General features: G+C 35.8%; 2 protein-coding genes across 2 annotated transcripts; one reads left to right on the top strand and one right to left on the bottom strand.

The window, feature by feature from the left end:
- Positions 1-913: 913 nt before the first annotated feature.
- Positions 914-11,544, bottom strand: lins1 (lines homolog 1). The gene is made up of 8 exons (XM_082154537.1): positions 11,383-11,544; positions 11,195-11,271; positions 10,029-10,328; positions 8,578-8,667; positions 8,288-8,432; positions 6,492-7,064; positions 5,809-5,995; positions 914-1,907 (listed from the first exon to the last, which is right to left on the bottom strand). Exons 3-8 carry the CDS (start codon positions 10,317-10,319, stop codon positions 1,277-1,279), a joined length of 1,917 nt encoding a protein of 638 aa, XP_082010663.1. The 5' UTR covers positions 10,320-10,328; positions 11,195-11,271; positions 11,383-11,544; the 3' UTR covers positions 914-1,276.
- An 82-nt stretch (positions 11,545-11,626) lies between these two features.
- On the top strand, positions 11,627-21,308 carry asb7 (ankyrin repeat and SOCS box containing 7). Its single transcript, XM_082154922.1, has 5 exons — positions 11,627-11,701; positions 12,498-12,574; positions 13,633-13,886; positions 15,892-16,497; positions 19,367-21,308. The coding sequence occupies exons 3-5, from the start codon at positions 13,676-13,678 to the stop codon at positions 19,504-19,506; spliced, it is 957 nt and encodes a 318-aa protein (XP_082011048.1). The 5' UTR covers positions 11,627-11,701; positions 12,498-12,574; positions 13,633-13,675; the 3' UTR covers positions 19,507-21,308.
- Positions 21,309-22,321: the final 1,013 nt, after the last annotated feature.

Below are 22,321 nucleotides of genomic sequence, written 5' to 3'. Positions count from 1 at the left end.
CCTATCATCATTTCCATTTACTCAATAAAGAGAGAGAGTTTTATTTGCAACCTGCTTCCGTGTTTCTATCTATCTATCTATCTATCTATCTATCTATCTATCTATCTATCTATCTATCTATCCCCACCACCTCCTTCACTTGGAAGGTATCTATCTATCTATCTATCTATCTATCTATCTATCTATCTATCTATCTATCTATCTATCTATCTATCTATCTATCTATCCCCACCACCTCCTTCACTTGGAAGGTATCTATCTATCTATCTATCTATCTATCTATCTATCTATCTATCTATCTATCTATCCCCACCACCTCCTTCACTTGGAAGGTATCTATCTATCTATCTATCCCCACCCCCTTCACTTGGAAGGACTCTATCTATCTATCTATCTATCTATCTATCTATCTATCTATCTATCTATCTATCTATCTATCTATCTATCTATCTATCTATCTATCTATCTATCTATCACAAGCTGTCTGCCTATTTATCACAATCAATCTATCTATCTATCTATCTATCCAACCCCACCACCACCTCCTTCACTGGGAAGGACTCTATCTATCTATCTATCTATCTATCTATCACAAGCTGTCTGCCTATTTATCACAATCAATCTATCTATCTATCTATCCAACCCCACCACCACCTCCTTCACTGGGAAGGACTCTATCTATCTATCTATCTATCTATCTATCTATCTATCTATCTATCTATCTATCTATATATATCACAAGCTGTCTGCCTATTTATGCAATCTAGTCTGCCTATTTATCACAATCTATATCTATCTATCTATCTATCTATCTATCTATCTATCTATCTATCTATCTATCTATCTATCTATCTATCTAACCCCACCACCACCTCCTTCACTGGGAAGGACTCTATCTATCTATCTATCTATCTATCTATCTATCTATCTATCTATCTATCTATCTATCTATCTATCATAGCACCTCACAGGTGTGGCATATCAAGATGCTGATTAAACAGCATGATTATTGCACAGGTGTGCCTTAATTTTGTTCAGTGTATTTCACACCTTTTTACATTTCATTGTATTTTTATTTATTGCAACATTCCATCTCGTATTTAATAAGTTCATTATATATTTATTTAATTTTGTCCCTCTATATCTTATTAGTTTTGATGCAATTATAAACTTTTGGTTCAGCAATGTATTGTTTATTCACTGCAGTAATTGAACAGATCGACATTCTTGATCAGTCATAATCTATAACTGTTAGTTAGCTTTAAGTCAAAGCTAACTAACTAATCCTGTTTCTCTTGGGTTCTACGCTGTTTAACAGTTTTAGAAGTGAGGTAGGGTTGTAGGGAAAGAGACCCCTGTTATGTAGTCTGGTTACGGTGGTCCTCAAGTCCATAAGACACACAAACACTTTATCTAACAGAGATTCGGATGCATATTCAGTCTGAACTTGTTCTAGCGCCATTTCAGATGGGCAAAAAGATGCTTCAGTATCTGTCCTACCAGAATCTACATCAGTATTCCCAGAAACATGCTCTTCTGCCTCATCGGATTCGTCTGAGCTCCCATAATCAACCAGTCGTGGAACGGAGACTTCATTACCTGCTTGAACAACATACATCGTCTCTGAATTAGCAGATGGAGCTTGGACAGAAGGATCAGTTCCTCTTCTAGTGGCACCAAGCCTCCCATCACAATCTTCAATATGATGACAAGACCTACATAAGCCTGTCCAGTCCTCACGGAGAAGCTTCAGGTAGTGGACGCAGTATTCCAGGAAACATGTTTCCGAAGAGATGAGGAAATCAAGTAGCACGGTGTGGTCAAAGGAGAGGGAGCGGAGAAGAAGTACGAAATGACAGTGAGGGTTACAGCCCCAGACGCAAACCCCCGAGTCTGAGGAACTCAAACTATGAAGAAAAGGGGGGAAAAAAACATTTACCATTAAATTACTTTTATTTGTTAATAAAAAAATTAATAAAAACACACACACACATATATATATATATATACAGTGAGGAAAATAAGTATTTGAACACCCTGCTATTTTGCAAGTTCTCCCACTTGGAAATCATGGAGGGGTCTGAAATTGTCATCGTAGGTGCATGTCCACTGTAAGAGACATAATCTAAAAAAAAAAATCCAGAAATCACAATATATGATTTTTTAACTATTTATTTGTATGATACAGCTGCAAATAAGTATTTGAACACCTGTCTATCAGCTAGAATTCTGACCCTCAAAGACCTGTTAGTCTGCCTTTAAAATGTCCACCTCCACTCCATTTATTATACTAAATTACATGCACCTGTTTGAGGTCGTTAGCTGCATAAAGACACCTGTCCACCCCATACAATCAGTAAGAATCCAACTACTAACATGGCCAAGACCAAAGAGCTGTCCAAAGACACTAGAGACAAAATTGTACACCTCCACAAGGCTGGAAAGGGCTACGGGGAAATTGCCAAGCAGCTTGGTGAAAAAAGGTCCACTGTTGGAGCAATCATTAGAAAATGGAAGAAGCTAAACATGACTGTCAATCTCCCTCGGACTGGGGCTCCATGCAAGATCTCACCTCGTGGGGTCTCAATGATCCTAAGAAAGGTGAGAAATCAGCCCAGAACTACACGGGAGGAGCTGGTCAATGACCTGAAAAGAGCTGGAACCACCGTTTCCAAGGTTACTGTTGGTAATACACTAAGACGTCATGGTTTGAAATCATGCATGGCACGGAAGGTTCCCCTGCTTAAACCAGCACGTGTCAAGGCCCGTCTTAAGTTTGCCAATGACCATTTGGATGATCCAGAGGAGTCATGGGAGAAAGCCATGTGGTCAGATGAGACCAAAATAGAACTTTTTGGTCATAATTCCACTAAACGTGTTTGGAGGAAGAAGAATGATGAGTACCATCCCAAGAACACCATCCCTACTGTGAAGCATGGGGGTGGTAGCATCATGCTTTGGGGGTGTTTTTCTGCACATGGGACAGGGCGACTGCACTGTATTAAGGAGAGGATGACCGGGGCCATGTATTGCGAGATTTTGGGGAACAACCTCCTTCCCTCAGTTAGAGCATTGAAGATGGGTCGAGGCTGGGTCTTCCAACATGACAATGACCCGAAGCACACAGCCAGGATAACCAAGGAGTGGCTCTGTAAGAAGCATATCAAGGTTCTGGCGTGGCCTAGCCAGTCTCCAGACCTAAACCCAATAGAGTATCTTTGGAGGGAGCTCAAACTCCGTGTTTCTCAGCGACAGCCCAGAAACCTGACTGATCTAGAGAAGATCTGTGTGGAGGAGTGGGCCAAAATCCCTTCTGCAGTGTGTGCAAACCTGGTGAAAAACTACAGCAAACGTTTGACCTCTGTAATTGCAAACAAAGGCTACTGTACCAAATATTAACATTGATTTTCTCAGGTGTTCAAATACTTATTTGCAGCTGTATCATACAAATAAATAGTTAAAAAATCATACATTGTGATTTCTGGATTTCTGGATTATGTCTCTCACAGTGGACATGCACCTACGATGACAATTTCAGACCCCTCCATGATTTCTAAGTGGGAGAACTTGCAAAGTAGCAGGGTGTTCAAATACTTATTTTCCTCACTGTATATATATATATATATATATATATATATATATATATATATATATATATATATATATATATATATATACCGGTATATATAATTATGGCAAATTAGGCATGTTTTATATATATGTATAATAGACAGTGTTTCTTATTCTTTAATAAATACATAGATGAATAAATAAAACCTTTTTTTTTTTTGTGGAAATTTTATAAAGCTTTATTCTATTAAAGCTGTAAAGGTCCATTCACACCAAGAACGATTACTATATTAGTGTCTTAATAATATATTTACATTTACAGTAAAACACCTAAGCCTTTATTCTATTAAACCAACACACGATAACTTTCTGTACTTCATAAGCACGCACTGTAGTTTTGTCCTCTGCCGCATTAAACGCACAATCTCTTTAAAACAGGATGAATTCTATTCTATTTGCTGTTAACGTTTTCATCGCAACAATATTGTTCCTCTGTGTCATTATCGTTAGTTGTGGTTGTTTTTGATACCAAGAAACCCCTCAGAACTCTTTAGTCAAATTCCTAGAAACTTCCTAAACTTAAGGCTGGAACACACTTTGTGACTTTTACCCCGTTTCAGAGACAAAGCTTAAACCTAGTCCAGGACTTTTTTGAACTGTCTTAACTGAAAGCTAAGTGATATCTTAACTGATCATCTTAAAATATATCAGTGCCCATATTTTGTCTCAATATGCAGACCAGTAATGTTTTTTTTTTCTAAGGCACGTTTTAAAAAGCTACTTAAATGACCTAATTAAACTAAAGCCTAATCCTGGCTTAATCTAAGCCTTGTCTGTGAAACCGGGATCTAAAAAGACTTCAAAACATCATACACTTGCCGGCTTTGTAAATGGTTACAGAGAAAAATTAGGCATCATACACTAAACAACTCAGGATCAACCGCTACCAGACTTTCAAGTCGTTCTGAACACAACAAACTCACACAACAATATTGCTAGGAGACATGTGACAAATAAAAACAATATGTGTTCAAAAATTTACTCAAAATATCAAACACAGGGTTCCCACACCTTGGTTAACTTCAAATTCAAGGACCTTTCGAGGACTTTCCAGGTCCAATACCCTCAAATTCAAGGACTTGAATTGGTGACACATTTCAGGTGAGAGCAAGGTTACATTGTGTTACCTTGTAAGATAAATTGTTACAGTTTTCGTGTGTCAAACACAACTATGCAAAAAAGCTTTTTTGCATTTATTTTTGGTCATATGACAGAGATCTGATATTCTATTTGTCGTATTTCTGTTTTGCATAAAACTGAAGAATATTCGGTACATCCTAGACTGTATTCTAAAATGATCTGATATTAACTGCATGAAAAGAAATAAATAGTCTCATGTAACCAGAAGTTTTAAGATATACATTTGCAATAAAATGCAAATTAATTACTTAAAAATCATACAATGTGATTTTCTGGCTTCTACACAAACAGACTTCTACATGCTTTGTAAGTGGGAAAACCTGCAAAATCGGCAGTGTATCAAATACTTGTTCTTCCCACTGTACGCATGAATATGCTTTTAAGTTTTTCTTGCCTTATGGGTTTACATTACATTAACAAGCATTCTTTGTAATCTTCTTTGTTGAGCCAAATATCTTGAAACTTGCATTTTCCAGGCATCGCGTTTCAGCGGTTTCAGCCTATAGTTGCAATGTTTACGGTGTGTCTGTGAAACGTTGAGGTACCATCGTAGTAGTTTCGTGTGCGCGTGAACGTCATGGCCACGTACAACACAAAGTACCTCACGCGGGAAACACTTCAAGTAACGCGTAAATGCGCACAACTAAAGTAAATTAAGCAAGCTATTATGCATAGGCCACAAAGTGTTGGCGAAATAGCCATAGGGAATAATATGGAATGATTTTCCAGAAAACTTCTTGCACAAAATAAATTCAAGCACTTTCAAGGAACTGTATCTATGTGTGTGTTTTTTTGTGTGTGTTTTTTTCAGATTCACAAACTTTCAAGGATTTCAAGGACCCGTGGGAACCCTGCAAAATTGTTTGAAATCTTCCAACTGGATTGGTAAAATTGGTTTTTCATTTTTGTGAAATAAATATTTGAGTACAATTTAATTTCGGCAATGCTGTACATTAATACCTCTGGAAATACCCATATCAGTTGGAAGAGATATAGTTCTGGGTACAGTATAGCAGGATTTAAAAACAGATTCCAAACCTTTTTTGATATAAATACAAGCCAATCAACGTCTTGCTTGATTCTATCATGTCATCATCCTGTTCGGCAAATACTACAGACACCCAGGAGCAGCTGTGAGCGTCTGCAGACATCAGAGTCCCGTGACGCTGGAGGAATGACATGAGCTCTGTTAAATACTTACGGATGTCAATGTCACTCTGAGATCCTGGAAACACAGGAAAGATGTGTTTAATGAAGAGATGCATTGCCCCCTGCTGTTGTAAATTATTAAACGGCATGTTTTATTCTAACTAAGCTGTGGTGAAGAACTAGAAAGTTCAATTTATGCTGAACCACATGCAAGTTGTACATGCATGCAAGCAAACATTCTTACAAATGCTTTGTGAATCATTGCCTTCAAATAATTCTAAACATGAAATGAGACAGAACTACTGTGGTACTTTTATAGTATTTATTCATATTTAGCAAATGTTCTGCATTTCTTAAAAATAAATGTAATTTCTATTCTATATAATTCTGAATACCTTAGCAACCATATAGCATATAAAACAGTTTTCAAACTGAATACACTTTGTAACTTTCAGACATCCAAAAAATATTTTTGGTTTCCTTCAGGAAAGACTCTGTCATGTAAAGTCTTAATGAACTTTCATTTTCCAGTTGTTACTATGATGATGTGAAAACTAATAAATGACAGTTACCTTTCCAATGAAGAATGTTTATTTCTAGAGACTTCAGCAAAATGAGGCTCACGGCTCTCAGTATCACATCGTCCTTCTGCGTCCCAGCGAGTCTCACATCACAGTTCCCACCAAAGAAACTGGCCTGAGCTTTCACAGGCACTTCCTTGAGCCAGCCTGCATTCACTTCCTGTAACACTCCATCTGCCATGGTCAACATGTCCTCAGTCAGGCTGTGATCTTCATGTGACGCAGACTGAGCTTCACCTAAAGCCCAATCGTCCCCGGCTCTCCGCAGAAGACTTTTCTTTAGAAGAAGCAGTGCTCGTTTCTTCACAAAATATTCCACATCAGCTCTCATGACACGAAGGAGCGCTCGCGACTGAACAAGTATGACTCTCTGAACAGAAGAGCAGACTCCATATCTGAGCCGGGCAGCGCTGAGGACTTCAAGGAGGTCGAAGAACTCACACATGGTTTTAGAAAGATTCGTCAGTTCTCTTTTGTGAGGGTCCTGTGTGTCTTGAGTCAGAAGGTTGGCGTGCAAGTAAGTGATGGAGGCATCCAATCCAGAAAGAAGCTTCATCAAAACATCTATGGAGAAGACAAACAAGCAGCTGGAATTAAGAGATCATGTCCTCTGAAATGAGAAGGCAAAGATTGGTTCAGGGCTGCACAATATATTGAAATTATCGAAATATCGCAAATGTCTATATCGCGATATGCATATCGCAACAGCTTGCAATAACTGGGGTCATGAATAAAAGACAAAGAGAAAATCACTCACTGCTCTTGGCTGAATAACTTTTGTAGCTTTAATAACAATCAGTATATATTTAATTCATACAGTGAAAACTAAGCAGTGTTTTATTTTTACATTTGATTATTCAGTTTCTGTTGTTAAATAAATCTAATGTAGGCCTATCTGAACCCTTAAACCCTGTGGTTTATACTGATGTTAAAATAACACTTCTTATGCTACAGTAAAACACTGATGTTCACTTTCAGAAGTTGTAGGGATGTTTTCTTGTCACAAAAAGAATGTGAAACACTTATGTAATTTTAAAGATATTTTAAAGATAATTTAAGTTTATTTTACACACTTTAAGCATTATCGTATCGCATATCGAATATCGCATTAATTAATGAGTTATCGCATATCGCATTTTTCTTCAGTATCGTACAGCCATAATTAGTTGTTTAATCCAATGTAAATTCTTGCTATACAATAATATTTTTTATATTAAACTGGGGGGTGTTTGTCTCGAGGTCATGGTGCAAAGGGACTCTAGGTTGAAATTAACCGTCCCTTTAATAAGTCACCTCATTTCATGGCAAAAGGTATTGCTTTATTATTATTATATACTAATAATAATAATAGACAATACCTACCAACATGAAAAAAATAATGCTATGAGAAAACAACTACTATTATTATTATTTTTATTACTACTACAAATACTACCTCATCTTATTCTCCAACCATTCGTCAACAAATCTGTAAACATGGTGACTGCAGAAATTTAACCCAGGTACTAAGCATCATTTCTTGTTTTCAAGTCATTTCAAGATGAATTTTCAATTTAGATTCAGATGTAAGTGAAAGTCATGATGTCTGAGTGAGTTATTTACATTGTAATTACTCCATATTTTCTACAAGTTTTACATATTCAGTCAATTTTCCATATTTTTCTAAGATGTCACGCCTGTCTTGCCACCTCGGATAAAACCTTTTGTAAGGTTCCACTACATTTACATGAGGATACTAAAACAACTCAGTCTGAATCATCTGTATGTATGTTAACACACTTCAGTACCTCTTTTCCTCTGGCATATTTCTCCTCTCAGCACTCCTTTAATCACAGCAGTCAGTGACCACAGGCAGGAGTCCAGGTCACTGCTGGCCGCTGGTTCCTGAAACACTTCAGCACACCTGTGTCTCCAGATTGAGCTGCTGCCTCCCTATAATCAACAATTACAGCACTTAGTGAACCCACACTGCTTGAGAGAGAGAAAAACAGAGAAAACATTCATAATATACCAAACCCTCATAATACTCAGATGGAGTAGTTGCCAGTCCAAGTTAATGTACAGCAGAAATACTCACATTCATGAAAATGTCACTGATGACATAGACTGATATACACTTTGCAGATAAATGAGACACCAGTTGGTCTTGACAGTTGAGGAGGGAAACCTGCATGAAGACATCAGTATAATGGGTCAAAAAACATGTTCAAACTGACAGATATGAACTGAACAGCTATAGGATCTCTACATTAAAGCTACACTGTGTAGGATTTTCTCCCATCTAGCGGGGAAATTGTTTATGACTACCAACTGAATATTACTTTCTAGCCCCTCCCATTCCGAGGGCGTTTTAACTCCTACGGTGGCCGTATTATTTCAAATCTGCCGGCAGTCGTGAGTAATCTCCCCCTCGCATTCGTCACGGTGCCACTGAGAGTGAAAACGCGAAAGGCGAAGCTTGAATTTCCAGGTATGTCCCTCTTTGGCTAATGTATTTTCAAGATGGAGGCGCAACATGGCTTCCGCCATTCATTTATGTATTCTAAATGGCAGATTCTACGCTTACGAGAATACTTGATTAGTTGGTAGAAGTAATTACACATTAATGAGCACATATCATTTTGAAAGAACAAAGTGTTTTTTTGCTAAGAATCAACTTAAAAAAATTACACAGTGTAGCTTTAAACTCTAGGCTGAATGTATAATCACAAGCATGCCCAAGACACATTTTGTCTTCTGCTTTATAGCTGAATCAATTTTTTTTTAATCAATTTAGCAGATTTATATTTTTTTTCCATTGTGCCATTATTTTCATTAAAATTAAGAAGTTTCTAAGCACAAATAAAAAAAAACTGTAATGCCAGAAATGACTAGTAAATTCAAATTACCATAATGTGTTTGGCCATTTTGTGAATTTCTTTTGATTATTTTGTAATTCCCATTATTCTCGGTAGGGATAAAATATACATTTTAAATATATTTATTTTATTTTCATAGATAGATAGATAGATAGATAGACAGAAATTATATTGGGATAAGAAAATGTGGATTTTTTTTAATTATTATTTTGTAATTCCCATTATTAAAAATAGGGGATAAAAATGTGTTATATATATATATATATATATATTTAAATCAGAATAAATATTATTATATAAAAATAAATATTATTAGAATAAATAGCACCATGATGTACAGTATAAGTACTTGTGGTACTTGATGGATAAGAAAATGTGGAAGATCATCACGATGTGAAAAAAAACAAGTAACACTTCATTTTAAGGTGTCCTTGTTACAGTGCACTAATATAAATAAGTACTGAGTAAAATTAATTAACAATATGTACTTACTGTATAATTAGTGTTTGGTTTAAGGTTAGTCGCTTGTAATTATGCATAATTTACTGATATTACTATAGTAAGTACATGTAAGATGTGTAGCAGGGACACTGTAAAAAAACAAAACAAAAAGAAACCTTTTATTAGTTAAAAAAAATATTACTTATTTGTTTAATTTGATTAAACATACCAGCTTTGCCATCAGATTCATTTCTTCAAACAGCCTCCTTATGACATCTTCATAGAATATTGTGACATCTTGTGGCAGACTCTGTGCTGCCAGCCTGTTAATGATGGCCTCAATAAGAGTGAGACACAAGCACATGACGTCTGTGTGTGTGACAGAAGGAGCAGGAGTGTTTGCTGTTTGATCAACACATGATGAGATTCTGCTGGAAAGCTCTTCACTGCTCAGCCTGGGAGCAGATTCTGTACATAACAGCCTGAAAATGCCTTGGAAATCCAGTCCTGCAGCATCCATGCTGAGACACTGTGAAAATAAAGGTACAAACGAATGATAATCAGTATTTCATGCTTGAAACTTGTGTTTAAACAAAGCTACTGCAGATATGACCTGTAGTTTGTTAATGTTGTTATGCATTAATAAGGCTAAAGCCATTGAATTGTACCAGCCCATCTCTTCAACCACATGCTTCTTCTAAACAAAGATATCCCCTGGGCCCTTCATGAACATGTTAGACAATTTGATGTCAGCAAACCTGACTGTGAAAAACGACTGACAGATAGAGAGCGTTTCTGAATGGCTAGAGCACTTAGTTTCTAGGGCAAAGACATTTTATATCTGCAAATCAAAAATGTAGGCTCTGTAAAGTTCTAAAAGACATGCCAAATTTAGTTAGACTATTAGATATATCCTGAAATTAGTCCTGAATGTGTCAGACTTTGACCTCGAGCCAAAGCAGCCATTTGTTATTATGAGTATAATTAAAATTCATTAATAAATGAACTACTTAAAAGGGGTTAGGGGAATCTTCAATGATTTTAATTTGTGAACTTTTTGATGTGTCAAAGTGTCAGTTGCCTAGCTGTCAATGAAGGGACAAAAAGCTCTCAGATTTTATAAGAAGACATCATTTACATTTTTGGGAGAACTATCCCTTTAAGCCAAAGACAGAATGACCAAAGTTATGGCAAGCAAAATTACATTGGCTTGTTAGTTCAGTAAGACGGAATTAAATAAATCAAGGTGCAACACTCTACTTTATGTTTAAATGAAATTCCGAGAATTAAAAAAGTATGATTCTTCCCTTAAAGTACTTAAAGACATTTTATATGTGCTATACCAAAATATCCCAAAATCACAAATGTATTGCTTGCAGCATCTTCATTGCTTACGTGATTTATGATGAATTTTCTCAATATCCTGTTTAATGTTCCCGAACCGCCACTTCATCAGTCTGCAAAGAATAAATCTAACAGACAAGAAGATCATAAATGGAAAAATAACCTCATATTTACAGGACGGTAAGTTAGTTTGTTTGCAGATTTTCGTTTAAGAATTGGGTTAGAATCCACTGACATACGTGATCTGTAGAAAGATGCTGCGTTAAAGCAGAATGTGAAATGTAATGAAGAGCTTTTAGGACTGAACAATTAAAATCCCGGTTAGTTTTTCTTTAACAATGATTTAAAAATCCCAAATGAACAAACGCCTCCATAAAGCACATGGAATGCTGTTTGCCGTTATCCGGCCAAAATTGTCGCAAAACTCTAACCTTCGGCGTTTTATTTTGCAGCAGTATGATGTCGGCATTACGTATTTGACAGCTCGAATCTGATTGGTTGTTGCGGTTTGAAGCCTTGGAGATGGTGTTCATGGCTACCTGACTGTATTTGTACTCTGTATGTATATTATATATTTTTATTTCACTGTCCCCCGAGTTATTATTGTGTTAATTAAGCAGATGTCGTTAATTTTGTCCTCTCGCCACTGGTTAAGAGAGTTTGAATAACTTTAAAAGCAGTGTTCTTGTGAGAATGGTCAAAAACCGCTGGCTAAATGCTAACAATGCTAATGCAGTAACAGTGTATGTCAATCACAGAGTTTGTCAGATTCTCCTTCTGTTTAATGATACGTGTTAGAGTTATCGTATCATTTATTGCAGGGATATTAAAACGAGTTATGTGTATCTCTAAAAAAGAGCAGCTTTAGTATTTGTTTTAGGCTCTTTTTAGCTGCCACAGCTGGTTTAGCACACCAGCTAACAGATTCATTGTTCTCAGTGCAGCAGCTACTAACAGGACTGTTTACCTTTTATTTACTTTATTTGAGGTGATTAAACAGGTTAAACTGCAGTTGATGGTATATATCACAGATGTTAGCGAACATTTGTGTTGTTAAAGGTAAATGTAGGTGTGCAAATGCTCGCTGCAGCTGTTTTTTTCAGAGTCTGAAAGACAATTTCATTGTGAACTGATGGATGGCAGTAAATATTTGCTCCTAGACAGAGAGCTGATCAATGTAATGACAGATAAGTGTGTAAATGAGACGTCACCATTTAGGTGTGGCTAAATGATGATTATGTAAATATCTATATGAATCTGCATTAATACATATAAATGAAAAGATATTATATAAAAGATGAATGAATCATGTTGATGATGATGATGATATTTCTATATTACTCCACATCTCTAGAATGGAGATCTGAAGTGGATATGAATATGGATGCGGAACTCAAAGGCTGTTTAAGATCTACAAGACATTAATGAATGGTAATTTTGTCATTTCTAATTATCTGTAGGCAATGTTTTTAAATATTTATTAATTGGTAATCTCTGTCATCTTGTTTTATATTAACATGTTTATGTTGTGTGAGCTTGTTTATGGGTGGTTTAATGGATTTGCCTTCATGCACCGTAACTATCTCAGTACTTTCCATAAGTGCATAGATGCGCCTTCCATGCAAGACTATTTTTTTATCATCTTAAAAGTGATGTGTGCAATTTTTTTCTTTTCATACTGTTTTTTGCAATCAAAGATAATTAATACTTAGTCTATGTTTTTGTTCTATCATATCTATCATGTTGTCTTCTTAAAGAAATATATTAAAATCAGCGTCATACATTCCAAAGAAACACTGGTGTTTATATATTTTTGTAGTAATTATCTCTAAATGATGTAATAATTATCTCAAATGTTTTGCTCATAAGATTTTAAGTATGCTGACATTCTTGTAACACAAATAGTAATTTATAATTGTGTTTTTTATTATGATTTTACCAGTAAGAGGTCTATACACATTCACTTACATTTTTTTTTTTTTTTGATTTGACAAACAAAAAATTGGAATGATTGTTAATATTAGTGCTGTATCCAGTAGCCTAGGTTTATTTGTGTTTTATATATTTTTCACACACATGTGGCCTACATATATTATAGAGCCTGTGACATTCAAAGCATTCGAGTCAAATGCAGCATTCAAATTAACAGTAATTCTAAAATCTTATGTAATATTTTATGCATATGTTTTTATTTTATTAATAATGAAGCAGTGAGTAGTTAGTAAATTAATGAGAAATCGATATTCTAAGCTGATCAAGAAAAAAATTGTATTGGCATCGACAGATACTTAAGGTTGCAGTATTGGTATCTATATTGGACATTGAAAAGTTGTATTAAAAATCTCCTTTGAGACATTTGTAGTTGATTCCTCTAAAACATGTAAACACTCTGACTGCATTATTTTCATAACATGCATAATTGATCATCCTTTGATTCAAAATGTGGAGCTTGTCTATCATAAATGTCATCCGTGTGTGTTTGTCTGCAGGGACACAGGAGCGTCTGACGCCCGTACTGCGAGATGTGACAGGATGCTGAACCATCACTGCAGAAGGAACCCAGAGTTACAGGAGGAGCTGCAGATCCAGGCGGCGGTGGCGGCCGGCGATGTCTACACTGTCCGCAAGATGCTGGAGCAGGGCTACTCGCCCAAGATCAGAGACGCCAACGGCTGGACGCTGCTGCACTTCTCTGCGGCGAAGGGCAAGGAGCGCTGCGTGCGCGTGTTCCTCGAACACGGAGGTAAAAGGATTGGTTGCTTTAGGACAGTGGGGAGATGGGCAAGTCTGATTTAATGTGTCACTTTGTAAGAAAATATCTTGAATGACCAGCCTAGATTGACACTTATTATAAACTGTGGTTGGCTTGCTGAAGGTGTCTCTTGAAGGAATCCGTTCTCTCAAAAAATGTTCATCATGTTACTTACCCTAAAGTAATTCGGGCGCTGTGTTATTATCCCTATTTTTAAAACACAGGCTTCTGTTTACCACACACTAAAAGTAGATGGAGATGTAAACTACCAAGCTCCAAAAAAGACAACAAAGCGTAATGAAAATGTATAGTTTAATGTGTATTAATCAGTATATAGTTTGAATATGATCCATCTCCTTGGGTAAATTTAATTTCACAATGATCAAGTACTTTTTCTCAATGGCACACTCCTGATAACCAGTTCACAACAGTGGCTGAGGTGATATTTTACACTCTTGCATTATAATTAGGTTTCCTATCTTGTCATCTCTTTATCCCTTAAAATACTAAACTGGTATTATGTTGCTAGAAGAGACAATACTGTTCTGATGTTCATGTTAAAGTGTGATAATGCATGCTAGACGTTAGGGGGCGCTATAAAACAGCTATTTTTGTCAAAAGATCTGCAGATAGAATGATCCACAAGTAAGTGTTGTGCAGTTGCACTGTCCTCTGTGCTTTTTGAGATTCAGAATAAATGTAATGTCTTAATTCGCCCTTACACAAATTAAGGCCTTCAATCAGAGCTGAAATGAATTCATGGCATTTAAAGTCATGGCATTAAAATGTCACATGCATTGCAAAAAAATGAATATCGTCCTAAGTATTTCTTTATGAAATATTTCTTTTCTCAGTATTTCTTATGAAAACTTCCATTTGAATTAAGTTGATTTTTCTGAGCTCACTGGCAGATATTTGTTCTTGTTTTGATCATAAACTCACTTTATTTTGATCAATTCCACAAAAAAACATATTTTTTGATTCATATTTTACGTCATTTTGCATCTCAATTAAATGCGTCTTGATTTAAGAATCTAAGACATTAGCACTGGAGAACAAGACAAAAACACTGAGAAAGAACAGCACTTTTTTGCAGTTTGATCAGAATTAACAGTAAAAGTTATTTCCGTATTCTAGTGGTTGGGAGCAGAGGCATTCAAGCGATTTATTTTGTAAAATGAATTAAAAAGTAACAGATATCTGTTGGAAGTGTTGCTTATACAACTCATTGTTGTGTTTCTTTGGTTGCTCTTAAAAAAGTCTTAAATCTACATTCATTAAACCTGTAGAAACCCAGATTGATTGATTTTCTCAGAAAATGTAATTGAATTTCCTGTAGTTAATATAAATGTTTTTAGTTAAGTTTAGTTCAACATATTTTACATATTTATTCATAACTACTGGAAAATGATAGATAAATCATTGAAATTATTTGGTCAAAAGCTGTAAGAGCGCAGAAGTATGAACTTTTAGCCATCTAAATGTCATACAAATAATTATGATCAACAATTTAAGGGACTGTAACTGTAGTCATTTATTAACATTTAAGAGTAAAAAATAAATAAAAAGGATTCCTTTTAGTACTTGTATACAAATATTGTACATGATAGAATGTAGTAAACATTACTATTTTATATATCTTAAGTCCACTTCCATTCATGTTTTTGGAATCCAGCCTACATAATATAGTTATATAATATAGTATACAAAATATAGTCATGTTAAAAACAAGTATAGCCTATCATAATGCAATCGTAACATTTAATTTATTCAATTTCACATGGCATCTTAAGATTTTGAAATGTCCAGTGTTAGAGAGCTTACGTTACATATTACTGCGTATTACTGCAAAGAAAGATAGATAAATGCAAATTGACTTGCAAAAGTAGTAATAATAGTAGGGCTAATGCATATATCATCTTTTTTGTTAGTTGTCAGTTAAACTAGTTTGGTTTTGTCATGTGTCAAGCTGTTTTTTCTTCTCTGTGATCTCCAGCGGACCCCACAGTGAAGGATTTCATCGGAGGCTTCACAGCTCTGCATTATGCTGCCATGCACGGCCGTGCCCGCATCGCCCGCCTCATGCTGGAGTCCGAGTATCGCAGCGACATCATCAACGCCAAGAGCAATGACGGCTGGACCCCTTTGCACGTGGCGGCCCACTACGGCCGCGACTCCTTCGTGCGTCTCCTCTTAGAGTTCAAAGCCGAGGTGGACCCGCTCAGCGACAAAGGCACGACGCCGCTCCAGCTGGCCATCATCCGCGAGCGCTCCAGCTGTGTGCGCATTCTGCTCGACCACAATGCCAACATAGACATTCAAAACGGCTTCTTGTTGCGTTACGCCGTCATCAAGGGCAACCACTCGTACTGTCGCATGTTCCTGCAGCGGGGAGCGGACACTAACCTGGGCCGGCTGGAGGACGGACAGACGCCGCTGCACCTGTCGGCCCTCAGAGACGATGTGCTGTGCGCTCAGATGCTGTACACGTACGGGGCCGATACCAACACGCGCAACTACGAGGGCCAGACCCCCGTGGCTGTTTCCGTCAGCATGTCTGGCATCAGTCGACCCTGTCTGGACTTCCTGCAGGAGGTCACAAGTAGGTTCTTCTTCCTCTCTAAATCTTTATATGTGGACTGTCAGCATTCTTCCTAATTTTTTGGTAGATGGTAATAGTAACAATAGTAAAAATGTTTGGCACACTGATTAGGGAGGGTGACAGTACTCTTTTGAGGTCTCTCAAATCCTCTAGCGCCACCAACAGTCCAAATTTTCAAGTACGTTTTAGCTAGTAACTTTTGAACTAATTTAATCTTTGTGTCTTATTTAATAAATACATTTTTTTTTCAGATTTTCTTTCATCTTTATTTTAGTGGGTGACTATATTTTTGCACATTGATCTCTTATTACAGTAGAATTGAATTAATACTTTTAATCAGCAAGGACAAGGTTAAAAATGTTTTACATTTTTATTTAAAATAAATGCTGTTCTTTTGAACATTCTATTAATCAAAGAATCCCAATAAAATGTTTTTACTGTATTTTTGATCAAATAAATGCAAGCTTGGTGATCATAAGAGACTTCTTTCAAGAATATTTAACACAAGTAATGCTCAGTCAGTACTAATTGTAGTGCACTTTAGAGTTGCAGTTTATTTTTCATTCTTTTGCATTTTTATTTGAAACAAATATTTTTTTATTGCCAGCTTTTATAATCATTTTAGTTAATCGTTTAAAAATAGTTAATAAAAAACAGTTAAACAAATAAAAAACAAAAAATGTAAGTAAAGTTTCTTTGAATCCAAACGTGAAAATCTAAAACTTCGAATGTTAAGTTGCATAACATGATATACCTTGTCTAAATTTCACATTATAGTTGGTTTACTTTTTGTTCCTTTACAAAGGAACTTTTTTTTGGCAGTTTTCTTGGTAGTTTTTATTACCTTTTGAAGAAGACCTTTTTTATTTTATTTTATTTTTTGAAAGGAAAAGTTTGGTTCAGCTCAACTAAACTTCAAGATTATAACTTTTGTGAAGCTATAAAACCTTATATAATGACAAAAATGTCATCAGATTCAGTTCCCTCTGTAAATCAGTCTCTCTCGTGTGTTTGCTGCAGTTTAAATTGCAATCCAGTTATGATTTAGTGATGCGCACAACAATATATTGAATATTGATGACGTATCTTATATGAAGTAATTGCCGATACACAGCCCTAATTGCAGTGCACATTATAGTTGGTATACTTTGCTCTTTCGTGTGTGTATATATACACACACATATATGTATGCATGTGTGTGTATTTAATTTTCTTCTATTTAACTGCAAGTTTTGATTATTGTTTTTGTTAACGACAGTAACTAATGAGCTTGCCTTAGAAAATTACTCCTTCGAAGCTTTAATTTTTCTGTTACACAATGACACTCATTACAGATATAAGTTTGAAGAGAGCTCCAATCAAGTCAAGAGTGAAGCATTAAACCTCAAAAAGAGAATCATCAAAGGAGGTCATATTCACTCTTTGCTCTAGAAAGATGTCAAATCTCACGAAGAGCAGCAGCCGATCTGTAAGTTGAGCAATGGCCTAACCTCCCGAACGAACACCATTATGATCTCTATCCCCCACACAGAACAATCGGTCATCTGAGAAAAGCGAGCCGTGTTACCTGAAGCACTAATGATCAAGTACGCAACAATAGCCACATTCCTGTGCACCGCTTCAACTTTGATATCGCCATATCAAAGCCACCTGTCTGTCGCAGACATTTACTCGCTGTCAACTCATTCAGCGTGATCCGATTTCACCTTGATTATTTATTAAAAAGGCACTTCAGCGGCTGTATTTACATGGACGACTCAGACTTTGAGAGCATGACTTCATGTCTTGAAGGGAGTGACCGGTTCGCCTCTGTGAGAATACGCACTGATTTCATTTGGCTCTCTCTGCCGTCACCTATAGTTGCGAGCTTTTGGTAAGGCATTGAGACTGACAGAAGACAGGGGCTGCAGATGGCCGTCTCCAGCTCTTTGTAGTGGTTTTTCCAGCTGGCTTCATTTGTGGAAGCACAGCCTGTGCTATATTGTGTTGGGACTGGAAAACTGGCCCATTAAAACTGATAAACTCTGTGCACCGGGTTCCTGGAACTCATTGCAGAACTTTCTTGATATCTTTTAAGATGACAAATGCAAAAAAAAAACGTATTCAATCTTTTGTGTGGTTTTTTTTTTCCTGATGGCCACTTATAATATTGGTGGTTTTCTGTGCCAATTTGTTTTAATTGAATGTCTGGTTTTTACTGCTGTACCTATGAAACATCAAACTTTTTTCTGCTTTGCCCTGAATATACAGTATATACTTTGGTTTTTATGGCAGATAAACACACAAGGGTCAGACTGTCCTCCTTACATTATACATTTTCTTATTATTATTATTATGAAAATATTATTATTATGTTTATTTTTATTTATTTTTTATTATCGGCCAACTGTCCGGTTTAACATTTTTATTAACTTGACAGAGCTTACTTACATTTGGTGCATTTTGGAGAGTGTTTTAATGTTGTCACAATTTTCTTTTAGTATGATCTGTGTGAGTTTACCATTCACATTTTGTTTATTCTGTTATGCTTCAAATTTGTTGTGTTTTTGTCATTTTTAAATGTTTTTTATTATTTATTTTTATGTGTCTATATAGTTTTTTATTAATTTCTATTTCAGTTTTAGTTATTTTAGTACATTAATGAAAACGAGAAATGCTCCCTTGGCAACTAGCTGAAATAAAATGAGGTTTTTAATGGTTTTAGTTTCAGTTAACTATAGTTACCCTGCTCTAGCCACAAATCTTTGGTATTTTTGTACGTTTTTCTCTGTTATCAGTTTAAATTAGTTAATGCGCAGTAATGCAATCATTCAGTTTTTATTAAATGTCAACATAGATTGAATTTAACCTGACAGTCGTTGTGTTTCAGGGCAACCCAGGACTTTGCAGGATCTGTGCAGGATAAAGATCCGGCAGTGCATCGGCCTGCAGAGCCTAAAGTTTCTGGAAGATCTGCCCATTGCCAAGGTCATAAAGGACTACCTAAAACACAAGTTCGACAATGTTTGACGGAAGCCAACAAACTCATTTCTGTAGGTTCCCTTAAGACTCTATGCAAACTCTCTTTTTTCATTTCTACTCAAAACCTCGGGGAGCAGGTGCAGCGTTTTGTACAAGCGGAGTGAAAAAGCTTATTTGCAGAGTAACGACTGTGGATCGGGGAGCACTGTAATGGCCACGTTTGATTCGTTTCGTAGAAGGTGTCCTTTCATGCATGCCTGGAGAAATTCCTGACCCACGAGAGAAGAAAAATGCGGACGTTTGATTTGTACCAATATCTTTTTTTGTTCTTAAATCAACAAGGCCTTTGTAAGTATTTGACGTTTTCTATCGTCTAAATTCTCAGACAAGGAAAATATAAAAGCCTTTTAAACTACCAAGACAAATTGGCAAATATTCAGGCCACTCTCACAATTTTGTATGCATGTGCTATTGTCCTTTTTTTGCTCTGGAGAAATTATTTGGTCTATTAAGTTATTAACCCTCTGTTGAGAATCCAATTCATTCAAAAAAAAAAAAAAAAAAAAACATACCAAAAAACCCACAAGCTCTCAGTTTTTCTCTGCAAACATTTGTTTTTTTTCAAAGAATGCCTCATTTAATCTGATTACAGTATCAGAGGCTCTTGACTTAAGTTTCCATTCAAAGTTCTAGTCACGAGAGGTCTACATAGGTGAACGTATGTACACGCATAAATCATTAACAGACTTTATGTAAATAATTGTCATATATGTACAGCAGATATTTTTAGACTATTTAAGCCACAAGCTTGTGTTATCAAAGTGTTTTGGGGGTTTTGTTGAGTTGTGTGTTTTTCATGTGACCTGTCAAGGGCTTTCATGTGGGAATGTCCGAATCCCCAAAGAAATGGAAAATTAGATTCGATTACAGCTATAAGTGATGCTTAATATAAATTGGCCATAATTTCTTTAAGGGTTTTTTTTTTTTTATGCACATGAAAAATCTCTTAAATCTTTGCAATGAGTAACTTAATATAATTTTTTTTATTTTGTTTATTAAAGATTTAAAATGCACTTAAGTTTGTTTTTCAAAATATAAACCGTTGTCAAACCCACTTGTAAGGTCTGCATAGCATTAAGTTAGTTCAGTTCATTTGACACGTCTTCAAGCAAGCATTCAGTTTGTTTCATACATGTGTCATTCAGATCGCAACTTGATTTTTAATCTTCCCCCCCTAAAATCTCAATCAGTGTAAGAGTTTTGTGGGAGATACTTTAAATGTCAGGACTCTGAACGGACTCTCCTTCACTTTCACTCGAGTTTTATTTAAACCTTTCTCTAACACTAGCTGCCTTTACTTGCAATCTGTGACGCAGTACAGCTACAGCATTTCACCACATCATGAACTCAATTCAAGAGCATTAAAGTGACCTGCCACAAAATTTAAATGATCTCTTTTTTTTTTTTTGTCGCATTTAGGTTCAGTTTAGTGTGTTTTGGGCGTTTGTTGGGACGAAACCATCTCTGGATGACTGCTTGCTACCATAATGTATTGAACTTCAGAACAATGTTTGGAGGACTGATTTAAGAGTGAAGGAATGTTTTATGGGAATTGTCTTTACTAAGCGAAAGTCTTCCACAACTTCTACTACTGAATGTATATAATCTGCTGTTTGCAAGTTTCACATGTACATTTGTGTGAATAAATGGATCTCATAATGTCCCCATTTGTTATTTTTCAAAGTCTTATTGCTGTACTTTGAAGCAGTAATTGTGCCGTGTTCATCGATTTGCATCCATTTTTCTAGAGTTTGATGACTTTCTAATAAAATGTCTGCTAAATATGCTGATTACTGAATTCATTGTTCATTTGGTAACTGTATATTTCCTTCTAGGTTTTGCTTTTTTGCCATCTTTACTTTTAACTGCAGTACAATCCACCCTAAAAACACTGTTTAATAATCACCGGTTGCTTTGAGTTTATTTTAAAGGAATATTTCAGGTAAGATACAACATAGAATCAAAATTGACCCTACTTTAAACTTGTTCCACCTCTAAAATGACTTTCTTTTTCAGTTGACATCACAAATCCTTTTCAACCTCTTCAACGATCTGCCTTCATTCCGGTATGTAATGCCACTTTCCATGATCCAAAAAGTCCTGTTCTGCATTTCTTGTTTTAAAATTTTTTTTTAATCCAGTTTCATTTCATTAAAACAAAATGTCCAGATTACAGAAGTGAAATAACTTTAAAATAGCATTTCATTTAAATTTTATCAACCGCATTTGCAGAATACTGCTACTTCGCTCCACCTCTCAAGACTAATTTATATTAAATTAAATTAATTTAAAATAATGTTGCAATAAAATGCTTGACATTGATTTTTTGTTGTTGTTCTTGCTTTTAAACCCTCCAGAATTACTTTTTAATTAATTAATTAACTTATTTTGGCTTTTACAATCTGCGGAACAAGTTATTTCCTGTACACTCTCAGAAAAAAAGCTACAAAATCTGTCACTGGGACGGTACCCTTTCAAAAGGTTCTAATATGTGACCCTGGATCACAAAACCAGTCACAAGTCGCACGGGTATATTTGTGGCAATAGCCAACAATACATTGTATGGGTCAAAATTATGGATTTTTCTTTTATGCCAAAAATCATTAGGATATTAAGTAAAGATCATGTTCCATGAAGATATTTAGTAAATTTCCCACCGTAAATATATTAAACATTTATTTTTGTGAGTGAATGCAGCACAATCGCGAACAGAAATGGACAACTTTAAAGGAGATTTTCTCAATGTTTCGATTTTTTTTGCACCCTCAGGTTCCAGATTTTCCAATAGTTGTATCTCGGCAAA

The sequence above is a fragment of the Leuciscus leuciscus genome, assembly GCF_965113295.1.
Source record: "Leuciscus leuciscus genome assembly, chromosome: 2".
NCBI lineage: Eukaryota > Metazoa > Chordata > Actinopteri > Cypriniformes > Leuciscidae > Leuciscus > Leuciscus leuciscus.
Note: the sequence above shows the minus strand (reverse complement) of the source record. Positions and strands in the feature narration are given on the sequence as shown.

Excerpts from the sequence above, each read along its gene's own strand:
- asb7 (XM_082154922.1), top strand. The coding sequence starts at position 13,676 with ATGCTGAACCATCACTGCAGAAGGAACCCAGAGTTACAGGAGGAGCTG. Across the intron at positions 13,887-15,891 it reads CGTGTTCCTCGAACACGGAG|CGGACCCCACAGTGAAGGAT; the intron begins GTAAAAGGATTG and ends TGTGATCTCCAG. Across the intron at positions 16,498-19,366 it reads CTTCCTGCAGGAGGTCACAA|GGCAACCCAGGACTTTGCAG; the intron begins GTAGGTTCTTCT and ends GTTGTGTTTCAG.
- lins1 (XM_082154537.1), bottom strand. The coding sequence starts at position 10,319 with ATGGATGCTGCAGGACTGGATTTCCAAGGCATTTTCAGGCTGTTATGT. Across the intron at positions 7,065-8,287 it reads AATATGCCAGAGGAAAAGAG|ATGTTTTGATGAAGCTTCTT; the intron begins GTACTGAAGTGT and ends TCTTCTCCATAG. Across the intron at positions 1,908-5,808 it reads TTGTATTTATATCAAAAAAG|TTTGAGTTCCTCAGACTCGG; the intron begins GTTTGGAATCTG and ends TTTTCTTCATAG.